Source organism: Equus asinus, chromosome 1, assembly GCF_041296235.1.
Source record: "Equus asinus isolate D_3611 breed Donkey chromosome 1, EquAss-T2T_v2, whole genome shotgun sequence".
Lineage (NCBI taxonomy): Eukaryota > Metazoa > Chordata > Mammalia > Perissodactyla > Equidae > Equus > Equus asinus.
In genome coordinates this window covers 28,565,080-28,592,788 of record NC_091790.1, presented here as the reverse complement: position 1 = coordinate 28,592,788, position 27,709 = coordinate 28,565,080, and the positions used below count along the sequence as shown (strand labels likewise).

The 27,709-nt window shown below is 38.4% G+C and overlaps 1 protein-coding gene across 15 annotated transcripts in view; it reads right to left on the bottom strand.

Annotated features, from left to right (window-relative positions):
* PRKN (parkin RBR E3 ubiquitin protein ligase) overlaps positions 1–27,709 on the bottom strand; it is a 1,201,475-nt gene that overhangs the window by 605,368 nt on the left and 568,398 nt on the right. For 13 of the 15 annotated variants that reach the window (XM_070520140.1, XM_014858373.3, XM_070520196.1 and 10 more), the window contains one exon: positions 11,709–11,792. The exons of the other annotated variants lie outside the window; for them this stretch is intronic. In XM_070520140.1, the coding sequence (XP_070376241.1) occupies positions 11,709–11,792 (84 nt within the window). The remainder of the gene's footprint in view (positions 1–11,708; positions 11,793–27,709) is intronic. 15 annotated transcript variants of the gene reach the window in all.

Sequence of the window (27,709 nt, the reverse complement as noted above, 5' to 3'; positions counted from 1 at the left end):
TCCAAATTTAAATGCATGCCTTATAATAATTAATACTACTTGCTATTAAATACTGAATTAGAAAGGATTCTCCAAAAGGTCTTCACATATTGGACATTGTGCTAAGTGATATGAGATTTAATTGCTAAACATAAAGTCACTTAGTGACATCTATAATTCTTGTGAACATCAGTGTAAGTTTTAATGAAATTGGCGAAGCACATGGAGAAATCCTCCTTTGTTGGAAACAGTTCATTTTTATAAGGCAGGTAAGAAATTAATAAATTAGACAACTGTGAGGAAAAATGACAATGCTGGGATCTAGGAAAATATATGCATTTCTAAATTAGGTAAGAAAATCTACAGATATTGACAGTTATGTGTTCCCAACAGAGCATCTTTCATTTTTGAAACACGGGAAGCTTTATTGAGTCTTGAATCCCCACAAGTGCTCAGTGAAATTTCAAGAGTGATGCACAATCTTTGCTTCACAAATAGAGGACTGGAAATGAACAGAAGTTAATTAACATGCACACAGAGACAGACGGAGTTACAGATATGCTTCCTAATTCTCGATCCAGCACTCCTGAAGCTGTTCACCATACAGTGACAGTCAGCTCGATTATCCTTAAGAAGAGATGGATTCTCAGATAGTCTCAAAATCTACTTCATGTGGTAGCCTATTTTCTTCCCTCTGTAATATTTTCAAAAGTTAATGGTGAAGGAAAAAGTCCTCAGTTTTCTAGTAACGTTGACAAAAAGGGAATGGAAGGAAGAGAAGGGAAGGGAAACCCTTCATACTGGATCATCCACTTCTGGCAATTATAGATAACAGGGAGTTGCCCATAAAATGGAATTTCAATCAACCACTAAGCAGACTCCCACTGAGGAACATACTGGAGAAACGTGAACAGATAGGATAGAAGACAACCATATGGCTGCTCTTAATGACCCAATAAATACAAGAAAAGTGTAGTGCTTCTAATCGGTTCTAAACTAAAATCTCATTTGTCTGTTGTGTTTCTAGCTTTAAGGAAGGCAAAATGCCAATTCTCATTCACCTTTATTCACATGTTGCTGGAGATTCAAGGACAGAACACAAATTGTATAAAAATGATCTTTTCCTTGTGTTCCCTTCAAGATTTTCTTCTCTCTTTGTTCCTTTTCCCACCCCTCATGCCAACCAGAGGGACTGCTATCTCAGCCTTCAAAATATCTAAACTTCGAGGTGGTAAGAGGACTTCTATTATTACTCATAATCCTCTACATAAAACCCCACAAAGGAAACAAGAACAAATACACAAGACGGAAACAATGCATTGCCTCTTGTTTCTCAGTCACCACTAAATTCCAGATGCTTTCCAGAAGGGGCTCCTCCCACAGCAGGGCTCTTGCAAGAAGTTATCCTTCCACTCCTCTACCTGTCAGCTCTGGCTCAGCCTACAGATCCCAGCTTGGACTTCCATTCCTCCAGTCCGAACTCGCAGATGCCAGGCAGTCACCCTGTTCCATGTCCTCATAACATCCTGTACTTTTCTTCTTCATCTTCCCTCCTGACAGGTCCAAGGTCATCGGGGCTGGAAGGAGCTCCACTGAAGCTGAGAATGTTGATTTTGCACACACAGAAAACCTGAGCATACTGTCTGGCAGAAAGTAGGCAGCTAACAGTAATTCATAGAATGAATGACTCGATTTTTTTATCCCTTTATTCCTGTCATTTCCTCTACCTTACAAAACGCTCCCCACCTTGTCAATATCACCACCTGTGGAAATTCTCCCACCCATCTCTCAGGCCCCACCTCCTCCATGAAGCCCTCTTTGATTGCCTCTGTTTAGGGAATTTTCCTTTTGAACTCCCACAGGCACTTTTGTGCTTGTCTCAGGGCATTTGGGCATGGCAATTTGTTTTATTTCCTCTGCCTTATCCACAAATTGAAATTTTTACAGTCCTTCATATCCATCTTTATCACGATTTAGTTCATGATAAAAGTCATCATTTACCTACATGTCTGACCTCACCCTGAAATTTTTCCCAAACTTATGAGAGCAGTAAATGAAATAGTCACTTTTCCATCCTTAGTGCCTGGCACAGAAGACATGCTTAGTAAGTTTTTTACTTTCTCTGCTGAATCCAAACTGCAGTCATTTCTGTAAAGTCTTATCTCCCCAATTAGATTGCCAGCTCCTGAAGGTCAGTCTTTGTTTTCTGCACAGTGACTAACACAACAAATATGCCTGTTATGAAAATAAACTATATTTCTTTCAATGGACAGACACAATTTTTTAAAATTATATTTTGCTTTTCAAGCTTTAATCATAAAACTTTTCTCTGCATTTCATAAAAGTACTCATGTACAGTGACCACCACTGAGTTTATTGACAGAACTCTGAGTATCAAGGGTGATGATAATTACCTACTTTGGGAAATTCAGATCTATGTTTGTTTCCCAAGAAATGTTAGTGGAAGTAAATGTTTCACTACATGTGAGTGAAAAGCACATGAAATTCTTCTCAGTTCTGATTTTAGTCTTTAAATGTTTATATTTTCCATTCCAAACCTCAAGTTTGGTAAACTAGCTTTAAGTATTTTTTGCAGCATATATCTCAAAAAATAAATTTTATCGTGGCCCTTGATAACTTTTTGAGAGCTGGCTTGACCTGAGTAAGAGAGATGATGGTTTCTTAATGACCGCCATCAAGGAATGATGAAGTGTGGCTCTCTGGGAGCCATCAGTCACCTGCTTGAAGGATCAAGAGGGCTATTTCCCAGCTGAGAAGCAGGCCTCATTCTCTTGGCCCATTACTCTCGCGTCTTCCTTCTATTCTTCTCACTCCATTAGCCTCCTGTGTATCTGCACCGAGGCTATCACAGTGTGACCTCCAGTCCCTAATCCCTGATATTTCCATTCAGGTCTAATCTACCATTCCAACTGAAACATTCGGTGATGTTTACAGCTGTAGTTAATCTTTCTTTGCTCCAGTTCTCAGAATTTCACTTATAAATCTACTGAAATTATCTTTTTACACCTACTGCTGTCTTTTTTGGTAGATTGATTTATCCTCTCCCCAACCTAAAACCTACGGGTCTAGAAGCGCACTTTTTCTGATTCATCATGATAAATTCTTTTGTTTGTCTTTGTTGTCTGGGGTCTTTATCTAAAGCCATAACACCACCTTCAATACAGCCTCTCATCGACATAGCTGGCTTTGGAATCATTCTATGGAAAGTTGAAAAATTAAGAAGGAACTTTTGAAGCCTCTGCGATAATAAACAGGTTTAAAATTGCTCATATCTAAACAGTGTTGTGGTAATATGCATGATTCTCTTCTACTGTATACAAAATAAAGTATAAATTATAGCCCAGAGAATCACAGATCATCAAGTGAAAAAGCAACCTACAATTCACACAGATCAGGAGTTTCCTGGAATTGAGAAGGCAAGAATTATTTTCAATATTTAAAACATATATTATAGAAATTGCACATTTGCTTGAAAAATGGCATCATATACTAAGCCAAGATTGTGTTTGTGGGACTATGATGTGGATGCTGGTTCTCTCGTGTGTGTACGTATCTGCCACACATGCATTGATTTCTGGTACCTGGTTTCTCTTCCTTGGAGATTAATTTTTTTCATGTTATAGTGCACAAGAGTCTTTAACAATACCGTGGAGAAGATGACTGTTGATTTAATTTTCCACTAAGTTGTAAAAGAGCCCAGATAAAAAGGGGTTATGTCACAGAAAAAGAAAATTGAATTCAATTGAATCTAGACTTCACACTCTCACAAATACCCCTCAGTTCTTAAAAATGATCTCAATGTGTCTAGCACTCTTAAATAGTGATACTTTTTAAAAATAGTAGATTATTTTATCTTTATAAACAAAGTTTTAAATTTTTGTTTAAATTTTCAAAATTTCAGCTTATTCCATAATAAAAATCTCATCTAATTTTTACCTTAATTTTGTTAAAAAATGCCGCTTCTTGTTATCAAGTACTCAAAACCTGGTTTAGAAATGAACCATCCTTGAGTCTGAATACTTGACCAGTTTTTGAAAAATGCTGCAAGAAGTTTCTAGTATGTCACTCAAATTACATGTCAGACAACAGAGAACATTTTGTCATGCTTAGATACCTTTCAATCATAATCTGAGTTTGATTTCAAAGCTTTCACAATTCAATTTTATCTAGAATTAGTGAAATATGGCTGTAGGGAGCAGTGTAAAGACAGGGAGACCATTTCTCTTGGACCAACCATCAGGGTAGAATGAGGCGGTAGTGAATGTGTCCTTTCCTCTTTTACTTCTGTATTCGTTTTCCACCCTACAGGTGTAAGTGCCCAGCTGTCCTCTGAGATCCATGGGGCCCCTGAGAACCCACAAGGGCTGGCACTGTTGAAATACACATTGGGAGCTGTTTGTGCCCATGTTGGTTACTGTGTCCCGCTGATGAGCCTGGCAACACAAGAATATGGAGCCCCTGGCGCCTTTTATGTCGTGCAAATAAAGATCATCACTTGTGACCATCTCAGGGATACTTGGTCAACCTGAGATCTTTTCTTAAAAACAAAACAAAGCCAACCTTTCGTTATTAATAGACACTGAAAAAAACAAGAGCATATAGTCTATACGAGAAAACCATCCTGAGAAATCCTGAGTCTCATGTTATGAGATTCTAATCAAGCCCTAAGACAATAAAAAGAACCAAAAGAAACACAGATCCCTTTGAGGAGAGCAATCTGATTAAACTAAAACATTAACAAGAAACTTTTTGGATACAAAATATGCAAATGTCCTATAAATAAAAACTGTTCAGTATTAGGTGACTCTTATTTATTATTCAATTTGTCCTAGGCAATGTCTTCCCAGAAGATGAAATCAGAGATAAAGACTATGAATATTAACTTTTATTCAAACTAATGTTCCAGTTGACATATACTGAGCCCAACTGGGGGGAAATGCAAAAAATAAATTGCAGGTTGAGTAAGATGAAAGCTCTCTATTTATTACATTGATTTTAACAATTATGTCATTTATTATAGTTCAGGGGATAGTTTTTAGTATCTAATTTCACTTGAAATAAGTCTTTGAGCTATTTTAAGAGGTCCTTCTCAACTGTTTCTGAAAAGAAAAAAAAGGTCTATGCAAGAGAGTTTGTCTTGTCAAAATCAAATAATCTAAGAAAGAAAATATTATATTGCTTTACGTGGAATTTCAGGCAGATATCACTTCTCAAAAATATACAACATAATGTGTGTTATAGGCTGTTGAGTAGTAAAACCAACAGCCCTTAACAAGAAAAAAAATAATGACCTTGGTCATTTTATACTTTGAACATTGCTATGGTCTGAGTGTTTGTGTCTTCCTCAAATTCATATGTTGAAACCTTATCCCCAGTGTAATGGTATGTGGATATGGGGCCTTTAGAAGGTGATTAGGCCATGAGAGCAGAGCCTTAGGAATGGGATTAATGCCCTTGTTAAAAGAGACCCCACAGAGCTCCCTCGGCCTGTCTACCACATGAGGATGCAGTGAGCAGATGGCCACCAAGAACCAGAAGTGATCTCCAGCCAGACACCAAATCTGCTGGCCCCTTGATCTTGGACTTTCCCGCCTCCAGAATTGTGATGAATCAATGTTTTTGTTTATAAGCCACCTAGGTTATGGTGTTTTTCTTAAAGAAGTTTGAACGGACTAAGAAAAAAACATAGTTTAAATTCTTTCCCCTTTTCATTGCTTGGGCTATCTTCTTATCCTAAACCCTACCGTCCAATTGTGAGGTGTGAGGGAAGAGGCAACATTATCACAGTTGGCTAAGAAACCTCTCATCACCACAAAAGCGCCACTGGACCAGGGCAGCCTCTCTTCACAGGGGAGTGTTTGATGAGCAGGGGATGCTCATTGTAAAGTTATGATTTGGAACTCAGGAATCATGCCTGGAGAGAGGGACTTGTGGGTACGCCTTAGCCTGCGTGTGGGCCAGGAAGAAAAACACACACCCCCCGATTCACACACAAAGACAAATATCTCTATTGTTTAAGGTACCACAGGTAAAATAGAAAATGAAGATTTACGCAGAAAATTTAAAGTTTTACGCCATATACAAAGTCGAATTAATTTCACTAATGGAGAAAATCCTAATTGATTTTTGTCCCTCTTTTCATCTCAAGCACATACCCTTTGAGTTGGCTAGAATTCTTTTTATAAAAAGGTAAGCTGACTTTCAGAACGAACGTTACGATCCTTCCTAAAATAACAGCGATTAAAACTCAATTAGGTTCAGATTTCTCTGTCTAAGAGCTAGTTCGGGTCAAGTTTATATTTGCATTCTTAAAAACCAAGGTTAAATGCTACTGCTATTCAAAATGATCGAGTTACATTATCTTTAAGTGCATAAATATCAATTAAGAATATATTGGTGGCCCTGCTCTTTTGAAGTTTAAGTATATGAATATTATAGTCAAGTGATAGAAATTAAACTTTTTATGAGAATACAATATATAGTGCAAAATACTGTCAAAAATTTAAAATACTCTGCAAATATAAGTATGATAAACTACTTTAAAGTGCCCAACTTCCCTCATCCTTAAGAAACAAATACCACACACAATAGTTTAGAAAATACAGGAGTCACGGTTTATATTTAGCTGCATTGTAAAAATGCAATCCAGAAAAATGGTTTTAAGATAAGATAAAGGAAAGAAGAATGAAACTTCTCATATTGAGCACTCCTGCCAGCTACTGGCATAGTTATTCAGAAATGTGCACACCGTCAATTCTTTCATTTAACCAACATTTATTAAGATATGGGAGAAAAAAAATAGTCAGATATGACAATTTCTTTTTCTACTTTCTTAAACAGCATGTTTAAACAATTTTATCCTCTCTTCTTTTATAAAATAAGCATCTATGGCCCTAAATACTCCCTTTAAATACTAATTTAGCTACTTCCCCAAAGATTAGATATGTGGCACATTTTTATTGCTGTTTGGTCCCATATTTCCATCTGGATTTTTTTATTGACTGAGTTAACTGAATTTCCATATTTAAGAGGTTTTTATGGCTATGTTTTTGTAGTCATATTTAAATGCCTTAAAACAAGATCAACTGTTGAAATGTTCCATATGTGCTTGAAAATAAAGGGGTGTCCTCCAGTTGTTGACATTCTGTTCACTGGTTGTGTTAATCGGCAATGTCCTGCCTGAGTTTGTCCTGCTGGAGCTCACAACCCCTCAGAGAGTTACGTTACTATCTCCCACCGTGATGGTAGATTTATCCATATAATTTAGTAATTCTGACAATTTGTCCTTAATATATTTTGAGTCCATGTTACTAAGATCGTACAATTTTTAAACTACTATGTCGCTCTGGGTTATTAAACCTTTTATCAAAATTTTTTTTTGTGAGGAAGATTGGCCCTGCGCTAATATCTGCTGCCAATCCTCCTCTTCTTGCTTGAGGAAGATTGTCTCTGAGCTAACATCTGTGCCCATCTTCCTCTATTTTATGTGGGACGCTGTCACAGCATCGCCTGATGAGTGGTGTGTAGGTCTGTTCCCAGGATCTGAACCCATAAACCCCAGGCTGCTGAAGCAGAGCATGAGAACTTGACCACTATACCACTGGGCCAGCCCCTCAAAATCTATTTTTAATAATGCTTTTCAAAATTTTTAATAATGCTTCTTTTTCCTAAAAATCCATTTTATGAGCAATTAAACAGCCGTCTTTTGGATAATATTTGCTTGGTATTTAATTTTCCCTTCTTTTCCTTTCAATCATTTTGTTCTCATGTGTTTCAGGTGTGTCTTTTATAACCTGAAAAAAGCTGGACTTTCCTCTTTTAATCCAGTCTAGGAATCTTTGTCTTAATCTTCAGTTAGTGTATTTACATTTAATTTCATTACTGTTACATTTGGTCTTATTTCCACCATTATTTGAGTGCGCGCTGCTTCTTTGTTCCATTTTCTTCTATTTCACTCACCTCTCACCTTCTCCCTTTTTTTTTTTTTTCCCCACTAATTTGACATCTCTGTTTTATTTCAATCCCCTGGATGGTTATCCTAGCCATTTGAATGCGTCTTTAACTTCAAGGATTTAACGTTGACACACGTGGACTGACCTGATTCCTGGTCCAGGCACTGCTTCCAAGGAGGTTAAATGGGGCAGCTCCCAAGGAGGCCCACAGCCTGAGGTTCGATGACAGCAGTGGACATGAACTTGGCACAGGACCCATGACCTTTGCAGGTGCGATCCTCTGCCTCTCCTGGGAGAAGAGGGGGTCCTCCACAAGGCCCCCTGGGGCATCTACCATGCTGATACTGGACAACCATGCGATCCTTCCCTCCCTGGGACTTGAGGCCTCCAACTCCAAGTGGGGTCACCCAAGGAGCATGAGGAGGAGGCCTGGGTGCTGGAGGCCTTGAATGTGGCCAAGGCGCATGAGACCCAGCCTTCCAGCTATAAATTCATGGTGCTCAGGGAAGCCTCTGAGGAGAAGCAGCCCTTGTCTGTCACCAGACAATTCACAGAGGAGGAGAACCCCATGTGTCAGAAGTGTGAAAAGTGTCCTCAGAAATTACACACCAGGGGAAAGCCTTCCACATTCGGCCCCAGGAAGTTCCAAGCAAAGAAGGGTGTTTCGAGTGCAGCAAATGTGAGAGAGCCTGGAGCCAAGGCTCCCACTTCCTTTGGAATTAGAGAACCCACACTGTGGAGGACTAAGGAGTGCCATGGACATGGGGAAGCCTCCTTCTCCAGCTCCTTAGGACTCACTAGGATTCTTGATTCTTAAAAAATGTGGAAAGTTCTTCTTCATTATCTCTTTAAATCTTATCTTTCCACCATTCTCTCTATTATTTTCTTCTGGAAATCCAATATTTGAAATTTCTTATTCTAGTCTCCATGTTGTTTAACTTCTCTTTTACATATTCCATCTATTATATTTTTCTGGCTGCACTTTGAGCTATTTTATGAAGTCAAATTTCAGATCTAAGCTACAATTTCTCTTTTATCTATGTCTTAACCTATTTTGTAAATTTTTTTTATCCATGCTGTTTAACCCATTTTGTAAATTTTGTGTCAATTATGATAATTGTTAATTTTACAATTTCTCATGTGCGCACATGCGTGTGTGTGTTTAATCTTTTAATCTGACTGGATATTTCTTATAGTTTTGTTTTTTAATCGTTTGTTATAGGCACTTTCATTTTTTAAACACATCAAGCACACATATTCTCTCTCTGACAACTTCAATTTCTGTATTCCTTCCAGGTTTGAACTCTGCTTGCTCTTACTCATGATGGTTTGTTTCCATTTGTGATTTTTCTGAACGTTAGTTCATGCTCCATGAAACATTACCTGAGGGACTCATTATTTGAGGACTCCTTTGAGAGCAAGCCCTCCTGGGAGGATTTGGGTGCGTCTCAGCTCGGTTTCTAGCATAACCCACTCACGGCTGAGTTAAACAACATTCTAGACCCAGGACGTTCTGTACCACACAGAAAGAGTGAATATTAGCCTGAAACTCAGGTAAAGATGGGTTCGTGCTTACAAATTCTTAGGAGTAACATTTTCCCCTCTACCTAGAGTAAAAGCAAAACAGGCAAGGATTCCTAGCACCTTCCTCTCCAGTGATCCCACAATGGTATCATATTTTACAGGTGCAGGTTTGTGTAGGATTCCGTGGTTTCACTCTCCACGTTGACGAGGACCTAAACTCAGCCGTGGTCTCTGGTGTGTGTCCGTCCAATCTGAGCCTCTAACCCACGATGGTCAGTAGTTGCCACCAAGGTGGCAGCTGGCTTCAGCTTACACAATTTCCTCTCCAGACTCCAGCCTTCTAATTTTTTGGTATATAAATGTTTCTTTACTATGTTGTCAGCACAGCCATCCTTTTAAAAACACATGTTCATGATTGAATCCAGTATTTTTATATGGTGTCTACTGCAAGCACAGTTAAAGGCATTAGCGCACGGTGCTATCAGAAATACAGCTGCCATATAACAATTTACACTGAATTCTATGCATTGATATCCAAGGTAGGTTGAATATTCAATACGCAAAGGTCATGATTTTCAACCCCACTCAACACAGTTGCTCCCTTTGACTGATTTGAAGCTAAATCCTTAACGATGCACAATTGTCTATTCAGCTGTGACCAAATCCTGCCAATTAAAATCAAGGTACATGAGAGGTAGTCAGACTGTCAATGATTGAGGCAGATTCTCAAAGGATCTCACACTACTGTAAAGATGGTATGGAAACCATAATGTTATAAAAGCAAGGGGATGCACATATTACATTTGTATGCATGCACATATACATAATTATACTTAAGAATTGTGCCTTATAAAATGTATACACTTTAATTTCATCCCAGTGGCAAATTTGCAAGACTGTATTATACCTTGATATCTGTGAGTGACATACAAGTCATTATTTTTCTTCAGGGATTTCTGTCTTCAGGATTTGCATTAATAAAACTCTGTTCATGGTCCCTGGCCCTCGTTAGATGGAGAATGATCGTTACTGCTGCTCAACGCTATCCCAGAATCCTTACAATCATCCAGCAGATTGGAGAGAGGAGACACGTCTAATGATCCTAGCTCAAACACTGTACCTGTTGCTATTGACAGACTTTGTTCCTTAGAGAAGATATTGACTGCCAGCTGGCTGTGACAGTTTGTGAACTAACTCTGACATTTGCGTTGGCACCGTAATAGTATTTACAGCTCAGGAAATATATGCAGTCAGGTTATGATGGACCTGGTGATTTTCGAGGTAAAAAGTATAACAATATACAAATCACAGACATGACCATAATAATAAAATTATTTTTAAAATAACTTCAGTACTTAGAGTCTCTTTCAAGAGATATCTGCTCTGTATGAGACTGGTGGCATATGTTTGCAAAGAGAAGAGATTCAGAGAACAGAGGATGCTGAGTCAATCATATAGCTGGTCCTCCAGACTAGATTTTAAACAGTCCACTATGTCAGAAAACTGCCAAAGAAAGGGAGAAAGAGATAAAGCAAGAAAGAAATTTTGCTCTTTTGGTTTTTGTCTTTTTTAGATACAGGTGATTTCTTTTTTTTGAAGATTGGCCCTGAGCTAACATCTGTTGCCAATCTTCCTCATTTTCTTTAATCCTCAAAGCCCCAGCACATAGTTGTGTGTCCTTGTTGTAAGTCCTTCTAGTTCTTCTATGTGGGACGCTGCCACAGCATGGCTTGATGAGCGGTGTGTAGGTCTGCGTCCAGGATCTGAACTGGCAAACCCCAGACCACTGAAGCGGAAGGTGAGAACTTAACCACTTGCCCACAGGGCTGGCCCCCAAGAAAGCAATTTTTAATGATGTGTACTGTAAATATAAAATATCACAGCATCAGGAAAAAGATTAACATTCTAGGTTTATTTTCTTTGGCCAGGCTCCAAGCTCGCTCTTCTTTATATTCCATGAATTTCACTTTCTAAGGGTTTAAAGCAGCATGTTTTAACATAGTCACCCAAAATGGTTAAGTCTCTAGGAAAGTGACACTGGAAGGCAATGACACAGGTAGAATGTTTGGTGAATATTATAGACACTTTTGAACATTTTATCACTCTTGGTGAATATTGTCATATGGAAGAAAAGTCAGTTAGCATTTTTGTCTCTATTCCATTTTCCTAGTAAACACTGGAGATGCTGTCATTTTCTTGTTTTAGAAAGAATGGACTTGACCAGGTACTTACAGCTCTCGTCCCAGGGCAGTTTGGAGACTGGCATTCACCACTCATCCGATTTGGGATTAAGACATCTTCCCAGCAAGATGGACCCTTTGAGGGGAAAAAAAAAACCCTTGGTGCACAAATTATAAAGCAAATGTACTCCCTCATACATCTCTAAAATCTGTCTATTTATATTATAAAATAACAATGAAGGTAATGTGTAGTCCAATGATTTGCAAAGTATGGTCCAAGACACTTGGGGGGGATCCAGTAGGTCAAAACTATTTTCATAAATATACTAACATAATATTTGGCATATTGTTTCAAACATGTAGTACATTTATACATAGGAGTCTCCCACTGCAGTTCAATTTAATTGTTTAAACACTTAATTAAATAATTTTTCTTAAGTTCATTGCAATTCCAATTGATGACCTTAAAATGAAAAGACATGTGCAGATGACACTCAAGAGGATTCGTTGGGGGCAGTAGAGGAACAGGCTGAGGCACACCTTCAAGGACTACCTGTCCTGGTTGGCAGGCTGAGCAGACACAGTTATTTCCTCTCTCCTGATGCACTGTTAGAATTACATTTAAAAACTAGCACCATGTAAACCCATAATACCAATGAGAACTGAGCATACTTTTCTGGAAATCTGCAATAGCCTATACCAGAGCAGGAGACCTCTGTGCCCTGCAGGACCACAAAGAGTCTGAAGGCTCAAGAAAAAGGCAGACGGGCGAGAGCAGAGTGAGACTCAGAGCAGCAAACAGAGAGAAAGTTAAATTGTTATGAACAGAAGATCGTAGAATCTTCTAGAGAGAAAGTTCAGGTCATTTACTTGGAAACCAAAATCCAAGTAGAATTTGTGTGTGTGTGTGTGACATGCATGTCATGACTGATGAGCAGAGTGGGTCTGCACCTGGGATCCGAACCTGCGAACTGAGGTGGCCCAAATGGAGCACATGGAACTTTAACCACTTGGCCATGGGGCCAGCCCCAACCAAGCAGAATTTTAAAGTAGTAGCAAATACCTTTAAACTTTGATGGGAAAGATTTTCGACCTAAAATTCTCTATCTGACCTAATTATCAATTTGGTGGGAGAATGGTAAAAAGTGATTTTGGGATAAGCAAAGAGTTGCAGAGTTGACTGTTACTCCTGGGAAGTCTCAGAGTTCAGGAGAAGGTCAGGCAGCCTGAGGGAAAGCTGTAAGTGGCCCAGCTTTGGCCTCCCCCACAGTGTGTGACTCTGAGGAAAGCCATGGGAGAGTTGGGCCAGCGTCTCTGTAGCTGTGACAGAGGAGATGACAGAGCTTCCAGCAGATGTGTTATAAGGGCCAGTGCCCAGCCAGGGGTGGAAGAAAGTTAGGACAAAGGGGTGGTGGTTGTGGTGATTTTGAGGCCACATCAGAGGTTGAAGTTAGGAGAGAAATTTCTCATCACCAGTCAGCACCAGGATCACCCGCTCCAGCATCCAGACCAAGTGGCTGTCAGGCCACAGTGCAGCAGAAACTGGTGAAAACATGGACGGCACACAAGGATCCCAGCTACTATTGCACGTCAACATGAGCAATCACACGCCCTCTCTCCTTCCTTCACCAACACACAGAGACACATAGATGCATGCACACACACCCCACACCAAAGACATACACACTAACACACATACATTATACACACTCACATACTATAGCACACATACACCCACACACCCACTCATGCACACACAATCTGCTCATATACAACACAACACGCACAATACATCATGCATGCGCACACACTCATGCACAAACACACACTCATACGTGCACACATTCATATGTGCATACACACACTATTTTAAAGAAAAATGGGGAAGCAGAAGAAATCTGCTTCTGAGCATGCACCTTGAAGAAACTGAGCCGAACTTCTGTAGAGGCTTTTCAAACCAAGCCTCAAAGGGAGCCAGATTTTGAATTCACAGATCATTCAACCGGAAGCCACTGCCTAACCTGGAGGGAAGGAAGTGACTGTGCAGGAAAGAGTTAACAGAGACAGCCCGAGACCGTGGTCCTTGGACAGGCTGTTTCCAAGGCTGGCTCTTAGCTGGCATCCAGGAATTTGGATTTGGGGAGTGTCCCCCCAATTCCCTTACTCATATAGAGAATTTGCAGCATCTAAAATATCTGTGTGGACAACGTGGTTTGTGCTGAACACCTTCTTACCCCTTGGGGGTCTGGAATTGTGGTGAGCACCAGGTAGGGGTCCACACATGACAGCTCCCGTAAAAACCCGGGGCACTAAGTCTAAGGAGCTTCCCCACAGACAACACTTCACCTCTGCTGTCACAGCTCATTGCTGGAAGAACAAGTGTGTCCTGTGTGAGGGCTTCTGGAAACTTGCCTGTGGTTTTCTCCAGACTCCATTCTATGTGCCTTTTCCCTCTGTGGCTTTGTGTCCGCTCGCTGCAATAAATCTCTCACACACGTGTGTATGACTATACCCCGAGTTCCAAGTCCTTCCAGTGATCACCGAATCAGGACGTGCAAAGAGGTCTAGGACCCACAACCCAGTGACATGTGATTCCTCACTGGGGCATGTTCTCCCTGATACAAAGGAGAGTCAGGACTCTGAGTAAGAGCCCATTAGCAATAGGGAATAAGAAATTTCATTTTCTGTGCACAACTAAGCATGGGGCATACATTTACAGTCCACTCTAGTCATAATGATGTAAACACACTTGATTTTCAACCTGATACAATCACACTGTCAAACACGGACAGAGGATTTTAATTATGGTTATGTAACGAAACATCTATGTTATTCAGCTAGGACAATACAGAAGTAAAGGTACAAATGTTAAGGATTGGAAGCCCACCGTGGAGCTAGGAGAGCAGGAAGGGGAGACTAGCATCCCCATCGCACAAGCTGCTCTCTTATTTTACGGCCACCCGCATATTCGACTTTTAAACACATGCGTATATTCATTTGATAAAAATGACAAACGTACTGAAATAAAAGAGCGCTAGAGAAATGCTGCCTAGACCCTTGATCACATTCATTGGCCCACTTTCCTAACGGCGAGTGAGCAGCTCAGTGGGGTCACGTGTGGCCAGAATACAGTTGCCCTTATCATCTTCCAGTCCTTTTACTAGGACCCAGCGGGGACAGCTCGGGGTTTGTTTGTTTGGTTTTTTTTATCATTGTCTCTGTAGGGAGTGGTTTGTTCTATCTCATGGATACTGTGAATCAGGTTTCTTTCGTTTCTAGAAAACTAGGAAAACTTCAGAGTCAAATTTGTGGCCCAGCTCTGGGAACCTTATATACCTTATAATAAATGTTAGGTTTACTAATATTACCCTTGGCTTCATTTTATTTTCCTTTGATCTCTTTCTTCATCTCATTAAATTTTTCTTGTTTTTAGTCTCAATGTATCCCTGCAAGCCTTGTCAGATCCCGTAGAAGTGAGGCGGGGTTTAACGAAATAATTTTGAGGGCCTTGTGACCTTTCTCTTTTAACTCTCCAAATTGCCGATAGGTTCTAATAAGAGTGGCTTCTCATGCGCCTTCCATCGGGGATAGCAGCCATCTGTCCGCAGGGAACATGGTGGCCTCTGTGAGGACCACAGTGGTCGGCGCTGGCTCACACATCCTGGCTGGTGGAGACAATGGACATCAGCACACTTGAAGATCTGGAAAGTCCTTGGGTTTAAAAGAAATCCATTTCACCGTGGATAACTAGTGCCTAACAGAAGCACGTTGCTTCCCTGCTCTACCAACACAGAAGGAACAGTCTCTTCTGACTCTGATTCAGGCAGCACTGACCTACTTACAGCACACACAATGGTTAAGAGAGAAACCTAACACCGCAACAGCCTGGAGAAGGAACACTCATCATCAAATGCAGGACTTAGGTCCCATTTGCATTTCACTGCTCAGAGTAAGATTTCCTGCCTCAAAGTCTAGGATGAAATGAAACTCTCTGTGCATATCACAGATATTTATTTTTCATGCCTTAATTTTTCAGAGTCCAAAAAAGCAACACAAACGTTTATGTAACAATTCCTATAATTGTCACAGAAGGTACTGCTTTATCTGACAAATCTTTGTTTTGTACAAGGAAATTATGGAAAACTTAATCCACAATTTTCTTCTTGATATCAAATCATAACAAAATAATGGAAGTAATAAAACTGAACAGAATTCCGTTGGATATGGGAATTCAACATAACGATCTGCATGCGCTAGTTTATCCATACTACTCATATTATTAGTATTGAACGCTATTGCTATAACTACCCTGGATTAGAAACAACTGTCCCAGTGAATTTATGTGATTACAAAGCTGACTTAACTTGCTGTTTTCTAGTTTTAGAAAATAACAAAAAAAATTAATTGGTTAATGATTGCATACTGTGTTTTAATAGTTGCATGGTTAAAACATTTATAATTAATAGTCTTTAAATAGGAGTAAGAATGGTCTCCAGGCTACAAAATTAAATAGGACTTCACAACACATGGCAGCCAAAGGGAGCTATGGATTAGAATGTGTCAAGGAGAGAATCCCAAAAAATGTATTTCATCTCTCAAATGTCGAAAATTGGAAAAAGACGTCTGAAAAAAATGTCAGATAGAACAGTGTGAAATATATGTCTTAATAAAGAATTATTTGGCTGCTTTTCAGAAAACTTTCTTCTTTTTTGGCCCAGTAATGGTTACAAGTGAGAAAAATACATAAATGACTTGAACATCTATACCAAGGGTGAGCAAACTATGGCCTGTTGGTCGAATCTGGCCTAGGGTTTGTTTTTGTACAGCCCACAACCTAAGAAGGGTTTTACATTTTTAAATGGTTGAAAAGCATAAAAAGAACAAGAGTATTTCCTGGCACAAAAAAGGTAAATGATATTCAAATTTCCATGCCCAAAAATTAAGTTATATTGAAACATGGCGGTAGTGGTTCATGTATGTACCGTCTATGCTGCTTTCTCACTGCAAGGGCAGAACTGAGTTGTTGCAACACAGAGCATGTGGCTCACAAAGCCTAAAATATGTAATATCTGGCCCTTTATGGAAAAAGTTTGGCAACCCTTGATCTATGGTAAATATAATTTTCCAAGTTCATATTGAAAGTACTTTAAAAAAAAACATTGTGGCAGCATTTTGACCACCATACAATCTCATTCGTTTGAAGGAGTAGCTGTGTTGTGAGTCTCAAGTGAGAAATTACTTCAATTAAAATCTTAGAGCTGGTGACCTGTGAAATCCAAGAACGCATTGATAGACTGCAATGATTCAAGTTGTTTGAGTCAGTAATAGAGTGGAAAATTACAACTAGAGATGACATCTGGGGATTCGTCCTGACTAATGTTACCACCAACAGAAAAGTGTGAAGTAGAATATTATTTAAACACATTTATGCAATGTATGTGAATCATAAATGCAGAAAAATGACTCAATGGCATGAAAAATAGGGATAAAATCTATAAAACATGGGTCAAAATTTATTCTTAAAAATTCTAGAACTAGTCATTCTGGCTCTATCTTGTCATGCCCAATCAAGTGGAAAAGTGAAGTACTTAGGCTAATTGTTATCAAAATGTCTCTCTAACAAGAGCCACACAGACAGTTAAAGCAAATGAGATTTTTTCCCCCCTGAATTATCTAAATAATTTCTATAATCTGCTCTTCATATGTGGGCATATACACGGCTTCTTAAAAAAAATTGCAAATCGTGTCTTACAAAATGTTACCACAAAGTCTTTGCATTTTGAAAAAGGTTATTTTAATAGTACTTTTACTTAAACTACCGTTTTATCAATTATCTCAAGTTATCTTCAAATGTGTTGCATTTAAAATATCCTCTTGAATGATTTCACAAACATTTAAGTCATATGGTTAAACTTAAGGGACTAAAATAATTGAAAAATTATACCTGTGACATAAGACATAATACAAGGACAGCAAAACTGTCTTTAAGACAGCTATACTCAGAGGCTTCCATCCTCCTTCCTGTCTTTTCCTCTCTGTCTGCAATAAAATGATGCAGAGAAGGAGCTTGGAAGTTTGCTAACATGTTGAGTCCAAATTCCACCAATTATTAGCTATATGCTCTCGAGCAAGCTTCATTTTGCCTTTCTAAACCCAGGACTTCTCATCTGAAAAGTGAAGGGTTAAATACTCCCTTCAGAGGGCTGTCATGAAGATTAAATGAAACAACACATTTTAATACTTCAACCAGTGTCTGGCACATGTTATGATTTATTTTAAAGTGGCCTCTGTTGCAAGCAGTGTTTCTTATTTCTCAAAATAGAACACCCTGAATAGGGTTATTTTTAATTTAGTTCTAAGGGACTTGACTTAGCCCAGTGGATTTTTCATTTCTTCTTTTTTCTCAGTTTCCCTGTTAGCCAACCATTCCCCAGGGGTCATGTCACTTTCCAGAGTATGTTGCTTGTAACTCTTTTAAAGCATATATTTTCCATCTATCATACAGTAGACATTGTTCTGCATCTCCTCCATTTGATTTAAAGATCCTATGCTTTTAAAAAGCTAAGCACAGTGTTGTGATCACAGCAGAGGAGCAATAATGCAGGCATTAAATAGTAAGCAGAGAGAATAATATGGAAAGGAACCTTTGAACCAAAATATTCAACCACTCAACAAATATTTATTGAACAGCTCCTAAAACCTGAGAATATAGATATGAAAAGGAAGTAAGAATTTTTTTATCAACTTAATAGAGTAGATATAGAAGCCAATATTACAAATGAACTGAGCACACCCATTCAAATGGATAAAAAGAAAAAGAATGCCTATACCAAATATTGGCAAGACGTGAAACAACTGGAACACATATACACTGCTGGTGTAAATATAAAATGGCACAGCCAATTTGGAAAATTAGGCATAGTTTAGAAGTTAAACATATAAGTAACATATGACTTGGCCACTCTCTCCTAGAGTTTTACCCAAGATAAATGAAAACATTAGTCCACACAAAGAATTGTATACAGACGCTCATAACGATCTTATTCATAATAGCCACCAACTGGAGACCACCAAAACATCTACCAAAACGTGAATGGATAAACAAGATGTGGGATAGCCATCCAATGGAATACTACTCAGAAATAAACAGTATCATATTACTTATAAATGCAACAACATGGATGATTCTCAAAATTATGTGAGTGAAGGAAGGCAAACATGCAATAGAATACACTGCATGATTCCACTTATATAAAATGCAAACAAATCGATAGTGGCAATAAAAGATGAGGGCAAAAGGTAAAATGGGCTACATAAGAGCATGAGGAATCCTTTTAGGGTTGTTATGGGCCAAATTGTGTCCCCTCAAAATTCGTATGTCAAAGTACTAACCTCCTACAGATTGTGACTATATTTGGAGATAGGGTCTTTAAGGAGGTAATTAAGTTAAAATGAGGTCATTATATTGGGCCCTAAGCCAGTAGGACTGGTGTCCTTATAAAAGAAGAGGAGATTAGGACATAGACACACACAGAGACAAGACCATATGAAAGGACATGGAGAAGACAACTGTCTGCAAGCCAAGGTGAGAGGTCTCAGAAGAAACTGACCCCGTTGACACCCTAATGTCAGATATCTAGCCTCTAGAATTGTGGGTAAATAAATTTCTCTTGCTTAAACCACTTAGTCAGTGGTACTTTCTTATGGCAGCCCTAGCAGACTAACATAGGGGCTATGGAAATGTTCTCTATCTTGAGTGTGGTGGTAGTTTTATGAGATTATACACTAGTCAGAACTCTTCAAATTGTACCCTTTAGATGGAGCCAGTCTATTTCACACAAATTATTTCTCAGTAAAACGTATAAGGAAAAAATGAACTGAGATGTTGCCAAGGAGATTCAATGAAGGAAGGAGAACTTTGTATCAAATGGTGTTTGAACAACTCAACAACAATGTTTAAATCCCTTCCTCACTCCATACAGCTTCTACTTCCTACTCTGAAATAGAAGAGTAACGTGTTTTTAGATAACTCATTTGCCCTCCTCCCCACTCTTCCCCTTCCTACTTTGGTCCTCCTTACACTCCTCTTCCTCCCCCTGTTTCTTCATAGGTACATAGCCAGTAGCCTCATGTTTAATGAGGAGTACGTTTAATATTTACTTCTACTATCTTGTGGGCCAGGAAATCAGTAACTAAATTTACTAATTATTGAAAGCAAACACGAAGTTAAGATTTTTCTATGAGAAAAGTGTGTGGACTTATGTTTTTCAAATTTATACCAATATTTTTACATTTCTGAGGTCCTTTTCCTTATATCCTCTTTCTCCAGTAGCTATTTTCAAATGTATGCTTCTTTCTTTTAAAGCCTTTATTGTTGACAGGTTTTTCCATATTCACCATTTCATTTATCTCAGAAACTGCATGAGAGATTGTACCCTATATTTCCTACCGCTGTGTAACAAATATAGTGGCTTAAAGTAACATCCATTTGTGATCTCACGGTTTCTGTGGGCCAGGAGTTTGGGCATGGCTTAACTGGGCCTTTTGCTCAGGGTCTCATGTGGCTGTGATCGAGGAGTTGGCTGGGCTGTGCGCTCATCTGGAGGCTACGCTGGAGAAGCATCAGGTTCCAGGCTCTCTCAGTTTGTCGTCAGAATTCATTTCCTTGTGATCCTGAAGGTGTCAGCATTTTGCTGCCTGTTGGCTGGAGGCCTCCCACAGTTCCTTGCCATGTGGGCTTTCTCAACTTGGGTGCTTCCTTCATCAAGCCAGCAGGAGAATATCTGCTGTGGTCCCGTAAGATGCAGTCTTCTATAACATGATTAAGTGGAGTCTTCTATGACATGATCAAGGGAGTGGCAGACATCTCATCACCTTTGCCATATTCTCTTGGTTAGAAGGAAACCACTGGAACCATCCATGTTCAAGAGGCAGGGATTTCATAAAAGCCTGGATGCCAGGAAATGGTTGATCACTGGGGGTCATCTTTGTGTCTATTCACACCACACCCATTTTACAGATAAGGAGAAAGGTCTTTTATAAAATGGAAATTTGAGAAATGGTGACTCAGGTATGTGACTTCAGCTGCCAAGTGCTCAGGCTATCTTTTCTAATGTAAACATACTTTCCAGTTTAAATATGTGAATATTTGAACACTACCGTGGAGTCATTCTTTTCAAGTTTTAAGTAGAGAACATAATTTTACAGCCTAGGAGATATTAAGAAATAAATACTGAATATAACCATAGAGTGAGTTTCTTCTTATTCTAGCAAGTTAAATTTGAAGAGGTTAGTAAACTTCATAAACTAACAAACATATTTTTGCTTTACTTAATGTAGACACTCTTTTCTAACTTGAATTTATTTCCTATGATTTCTTAGAGCTTGAACGTTTTATAGACCTCTGCCTCTGAACACTTAACTTAAAGTCCCAATTGCAAGTTAATTCTATAGAAAAACAGAACACCACAGACTACAGAGATTTACTGTTCACAAAATAGCCTAATTTTTTCTACACTTCTTTTTAAGCAAAAAGAATGTTATTAGGAGGTGAATTGTAACTTTAAAGTAAGAAAAGATCTCAAGAAGATTCATAGTCCAGTCACTGTGAATATTTTTTATTCCTCATTTTGATATTATATTAATAACAATTAACCCTTCATTTGAAACTATTTTATATGGGGCAGAAAAAGGAGAAGAGAAAAAATGATTTCGTGAATTTCAGCAATTCAGCAGAGGAATAATAACAATAAACAATATATAATAAATAATAATATAATAACAATCATATAACATATATTACATTATATATAATATAATATATAATATAATAATAATATAAATATAATAATATAATAATAATAAATAATAATAATAAAGTAATAGCAATGCCACCTTCTTGCATTAGTATAGAACTGGGTTGTTTACAAAGCACTTTCACATGCACAAACCAACCTTGATTCTGAATGAAAATCTGTTAAAGCTACGCTCTATGGAGCTCTGAGACCTAAGCTGATTATTTATTCACGTGTTGGGGTAACCACACAACTGTTTCCTAAGAAAATCCTGGCTCCACACATAAGTACTTACTTGGCTCTCATATTTGGCTCTCAAGGGCATAAGACTATCGTATTTTCATAGAAGGGTATCAAGAGTACCTGTTTTATGCATTGATTTGTTAATCATGAAAACATGGATCTTGCCTTATTTTATAACATGGAATATCTGAAGTCCTTGCTCTTCTTGGGAACTATAGCTCAAGTTTTAATAAAAGCTTGATCACAGGTTGGGTAGGGCTTGGTAGGAGAGACCTATTCTGTTCCTTGTGTAGTCAGCTTGGAAGGCTCACGGGGAGAAGGGTTCACTTCCAAAATGGCTCAGTGGCATGGCTGACAAATTGGCGCTCAATATCAACCCAGTGCAGTGGGCTCGTGTCCTCAGTTCTTCTTAACCAGGGCCTTTCCAGGGGCTGCTTGTGCTTCCTCAGAGCACGGTGGGTGTTTTCCAAGAGTGATAATCCTAAGAGGAAGAAGTGGAAGCTTCCAGTTTCTTAGGGCCCGAGCTTGGAAAGGGGTGCAATGTCATCTCCCCCATAGTCTTCTGGTTGAACAGCTGCAGAGCCCAGATTCACCAGAAGAGGTTGCTGTTTAAAGGAAATAACTATCATTGCATACCTTGCCAAAATTTAGTTTGGCACGTCACTGAAAGAGATGCTACATCTGCAGCTCCTTACCATTACCTGTAGAAATTGTCTGCTGCTGTCTAACTTGGTCTTGTACCACTCCACTCCCAGCTTTTTTCTCAGCCATCTGACAATATAGGCCCATTTAAATTTCCTTTCATTTTTATTCAAAATGCCTGGCTGCTATATTCTCTATTAAAGTCTTTAAATATTATGAAATATTTATAAACCATATAGAGACAAAAATAACAAAATCGCAGTAATACCACATGTTCTCTGACAGTCCATAAAGGTTCCTCTTGTTTTTCTTCTGGGCATAGGCATAAGCAGGCAGTACCTGCACCCATGTGTAAACTTATCAATGGCTTCCTATTATTTAATGTAACTTTTCTGATCACTAAAATGTACTCTTCAGGTTTCCCAGAATTTGAAACTATTACCATGTGAAATCAACTATTTCTTAAAACATGAAGGTTTTTAAGGGTTCACCCTCAAATGGATTTGATTGCTAATTTTACGTCACTGAGGTCATTAATTCATTCAACAAATTATATAACACATATGTGACAGGTATTTTGCTAGACTGGAGATAAAACATCCTAAATATCTTAATCTACAATACTATTACTTAATAATATAATTCCATTAAAATACTCATATAAATGTAATAGTACACAAAGTAGTGATTTCAAAGCAATGGGAATGCCAAGATGATAAACAACGTATTTGTACTTTTGAGATTGACTGGATTTCAAATCCAATTGACATTACCAGCCATGTGATGATGGAGAAGTTACTCAATTAATCAGAATATCAGTTCCTTATGGGTCATGTGGGAATATCAATTGTACCTACGTCATAGGATTGATGGTTAAATGAGATAAGGTACTTAGCATAATATCATACACAAAGTTAATATTCAATAAATACAGTCACACACCACACACCACATAAAGATGCTTCAGTCAATGATGGATCTCATATAGGACGGTGGTACAAGATTAGTACCATAGAACTTGGGCGTGTAGCAGGTGGTATCATCTAGGTTTGTGCAAGTAGACTCGATGATGTTTGCACAACAACAGAATCACCTAACAACACGTTCCTCAGAGCATATCCCTGTCGTTAAGCAACATACAACTGTATTAGATGGTGCTGCTGAACAACCATGGTATGAGAAAAAAGTACTCATGGAAAGAGCACCTCAATAGACAAAGAGTCAGAAGATCTAAGTTCTAGACATAATTTCACTAGCGTTTAAGCTAATCAATTTAATATCTTCATGCTTTACTTTCTTATCTGTAAATTGTGGATAACAAGGGCTCAGGGTCAAATAAGATAAAGAATGGGCTAAATGATGTGAAAATCCTTTATAAACTATAACAGGCCATACAGATATTAGTCACTGAAGGGACAATGAAACTATGTGTCCTGTTAGACTGTCTAAGAGTAAAAAGCAGTGGGCTCAGAAATTTACCTCACTTTACGCAGCCCGAAACATAATGCCACTTCCAAGTAGAAGAGATGCTTAATCCAGAATGATGCAGCTGCTGCGGGCATCAACAATTAACTGGAGCAGACGTCTATGCTTGTATTGATTATCCAATGCTGCTGAGTTAACTCAACAGCTGTTTAAACAGAATACCTCAGCTGGCCCTGGAGATTTTCCCCAAGAACTGGGGTATCTCTATAGCTTGTAAAACATAATTTGGCATAAAACAAATTTCCTTCCAATGCTAAAGTGTGTTTTGTATCATAAAAAGCAAGCATTTCATAATCTAATATTCGAGAACATACTTTTCCCCTCCAAGAACATTATTACAAGAAAGAAACATCACATCTCTTTAATAAAATCTGCCTTGTTGTAAGTGAAACAACTCCTGGTCCACTGCGCTAGAGCTCTGCCGAATTTTGACAAAGTCAATCATTGTCATTATTTACTGAGAGTCCCTTTGTGTAGGGGGCCATCATGTGAAATGCATTAAATGTCAAACAATGCACTTATTTCTTCACAATTTCCAGTCATCAAACTATTCCTAAACCACAAGATGCCTTCAATTATATTATTAAGTGTTGACAGCTTTGCTGTAGGCATCACCGTGATAGCAGGATACAAACAGCAGTGATTTTTTTGTCCTATTTCATAGAATTTAAACAATGGAGACAAATAAAGACTTACAGATACGGTGATTCACTTTTATGCACTCTTAACAGATTTAATTTAGGAGAACCATATGATTATCTTCATCTGTTCAAGCTCTCTTTACTAAGAATAATCTTGCTATTGCATGAAAAGAAATTTGCCGCAGTTCAGATTAGAGGCAGTTTCAGGCAGCATGATATGTTTCTAACCGTTGAGGCTAGCTCTCATTTCAATTCAAGGCATGTAAATCTATTTGAATAACAACATTTATTATCATGTAAAGCTTCACAGTTATCTCAGCCGGCTTTATATCTTGATAATTATGACTGGAACTGGACTACACTTATTAAATGAGATAAGAGGTTTATTAGCTTTCTGGTGAATGTCCCGATACCATCATTGTCATATAAACAGTAGTGTTTAGTTCTCAAAATAAAAGTCTATGAAGAACACAGCACATTTTGATGTGTTCTATACTATTCTAAGTCCCCAACCGATGCTGAACTCCGTCAGCCACTTTTTTCCAGGGAGGAAAGGAAGAAATAATATAGGACTTGGTTAAAACTGTAAAGAGATTATAATTTAATTAATTTTTTTGTTGCTTCGATGTAATTAACTGCCCAGGAAGATGTAACAACAGGGATGACTGTCTTGGCCAGTCTACAAAAGCTACACACGGTGCAGTGGTGTGGGCGATACACACTTACAGGATTTAAGTGGGCAAGTGGAGAGAGGAGAGAAAAAGTTTGAATTCTAGATTAAAACAAACTAAATTTATAGGACTCAGGACTAATCCAAACTGGCTGAGGTTCACCAAGAGTGTTTTGAAGTTTCCCACAACTTTCTGTAAGAATTTTTAGAGAAATTAATTTTACAAAGTCAAAAATTTTGAGCTAAACAGAAGGAAAAATAATAAATGCCAGATTTTTAAAGAAGTTTTAGAGAATTGGGATCCCCCAATTATTATTTTATAATTTTTCCTTATTTTAGCTCAATATTTTTGACTGAATAAAACTAATTTCTCTAAAAATCTTTTCTTTCTGTGCAAATTGCATCAAACAGTGGGAAAGACTGAAGAAAAAATTAGATCTTGGTTATAAATCATTGCAATTCTTAAGTTTTTGAAATAATAATACTTTTAAGAGAACACTTTTATCTTCTCACATTCCTGCCTTGCTCAGATCTCCCATTTTCTTCTTGCCGCCCCTCACTCACTCATCCACACACTCTCTCTGGGATGAGGTGTGTAATTTCATCCAGTGGGAGAAGAAGGGGCAGACTATGGTGGCTGCAATTATGGGCTGCATTCCCAAGCTAGCTTCTTCGGCAACAAGGCACAAACAGATGCCTGTTGCTCCAACATCCATTTCCCTATTGATCCAAAAGGCCGAGGAGAGAGGGATAGAATTATTTGATATTCTAAAACCTCAAAGACAACTGCAGCAACACTTCCTATGAACAGCTGTGCTGAAATCAGTGTCCCTTCCCATGCTAGACCCATATGCAGACTATTTTTGGTTTGGGGTGTCATTATGGCTTAGCTCTTCCACTGGCTTGCATATTAACCTACTATACTTCTCTGAAAAGCAAACCTAGTTCCACTAGCTGCAAAACCATTGATCTGGCTGTTTCCATTCCCAGCATACCAAAGCTCCACTTCAGGGAAGCCCTGCAGGGCTGCTATCTCTCTGTGTGGGTTTGACATGTAATAGCTGTCGGGTGTCCTGCTCATTCTACTGACGGAGAAAAATTAATGCAAATGAAATAGATGGACCTGGTCAAGGCCTCTTGTCAACTAGTCATAATGATTAGCTCCCCATTCCTTCAAAATAGCCCCCCATCTCCCTATTTACCAATATCTATTCCATGAACTACCAATTTTTAACAAAAATGAAAAATCCAAGAGAGCTTATGATAAGGAAAGGAAATAAAAGCCTGTTTTAAAATATCTCTTCTCTATTCACTAGACTACATCTGTCTATAATAATTTGAAATCTAGCTCATACACCTGTTGGTTTTTTATGCTAACACCTTGAATTGGCTCAATTTAACAATATGTGGTATCAGCCAACAGATCAAGGGTTGTTGGCTTCTGAAATTCAGTATTCTCTCATTTTTCACAATTTTAAATCTCATGATTTCAGTACATGTACACAATTTTTTCAAATGTATTCCATGGCTTATAAGTACTAATTATGCTTTTTGGAAGCAGTCTGCCATCTAAGACATGTTCATACTTGATTTTGATCCATGCTACATTAAGCAATTTATTCACAGAATTGTGACATTATTCAGGAATCAAAAGGCAAAGAGAAACACACAGCATGTTTCTTGCCCAAAATTATTCTCTAGTTTAAGGAAATATTTTCTCAAAACCATGTTACTTAATTTTAGCTAATTCAGATCACATCTGCCATCACTTTACCCAGGCCAAGAAAAACAGAAATATTTTAATTGGAACTTAGTGTCAAAGTTTCCCAATGAAGCCACTTTTCTGGACAACTTAGCAGGGTCTCTGCTTTCTACCTCAAAATGACTAAGCTAGGAGAGTGCTCTTGGTAAGTCATCTTGGTAATGACGAATAATGTATTAGAAATAAATATTTGTGCCTAAAGACCCATAAACTAGAAAAAGATTTCTGTTTTGCTTGTGTGAATAAGATAGGGCAGTTACACTGGGAAATGCTGAGTGTAAAGACTAGTGTTATGATGCAAGTTTCCAAATTAAGACTTGAGAAAAGAATAGAGCAAGATCTGACTTGATAGACTCATAACTGGACACTCCTTTATACACTATCTTCATACGAAGTCACAAAGCCACATGTGGCTCAACCTTTCCTTCAGAATCTTCAGAGGGTGGCAGACTGGAGATTGTGAGCTATGACAGCTGATGGCCTGGTGACCACGAAGGAGCTAGAAAAGGTGTCATAAAATAAGCTCAGCACTGGGCCCTTTTGTCAATGCAGAAAGAGCTGTTCAGAGCACAGTGACACCTGACGGCATCATTCCATCAGAACACGGTCAAATAGAAAGTACAAGAGAATGAGAACGCATGGTCCAAGATCTCAATCTGTTGGCCATCTGTCGGAAAAGCAAAATTGACATTCAGGAACAATCAGGAATACTACAGACAGAACAGGGAAATTTTCCAGCTCAAAAGTCAATTCTTTTTTTTTTTTTTACTTTTTATTAAGATTATGATAGTTTATCACTTTGCGAAATTTCACTTG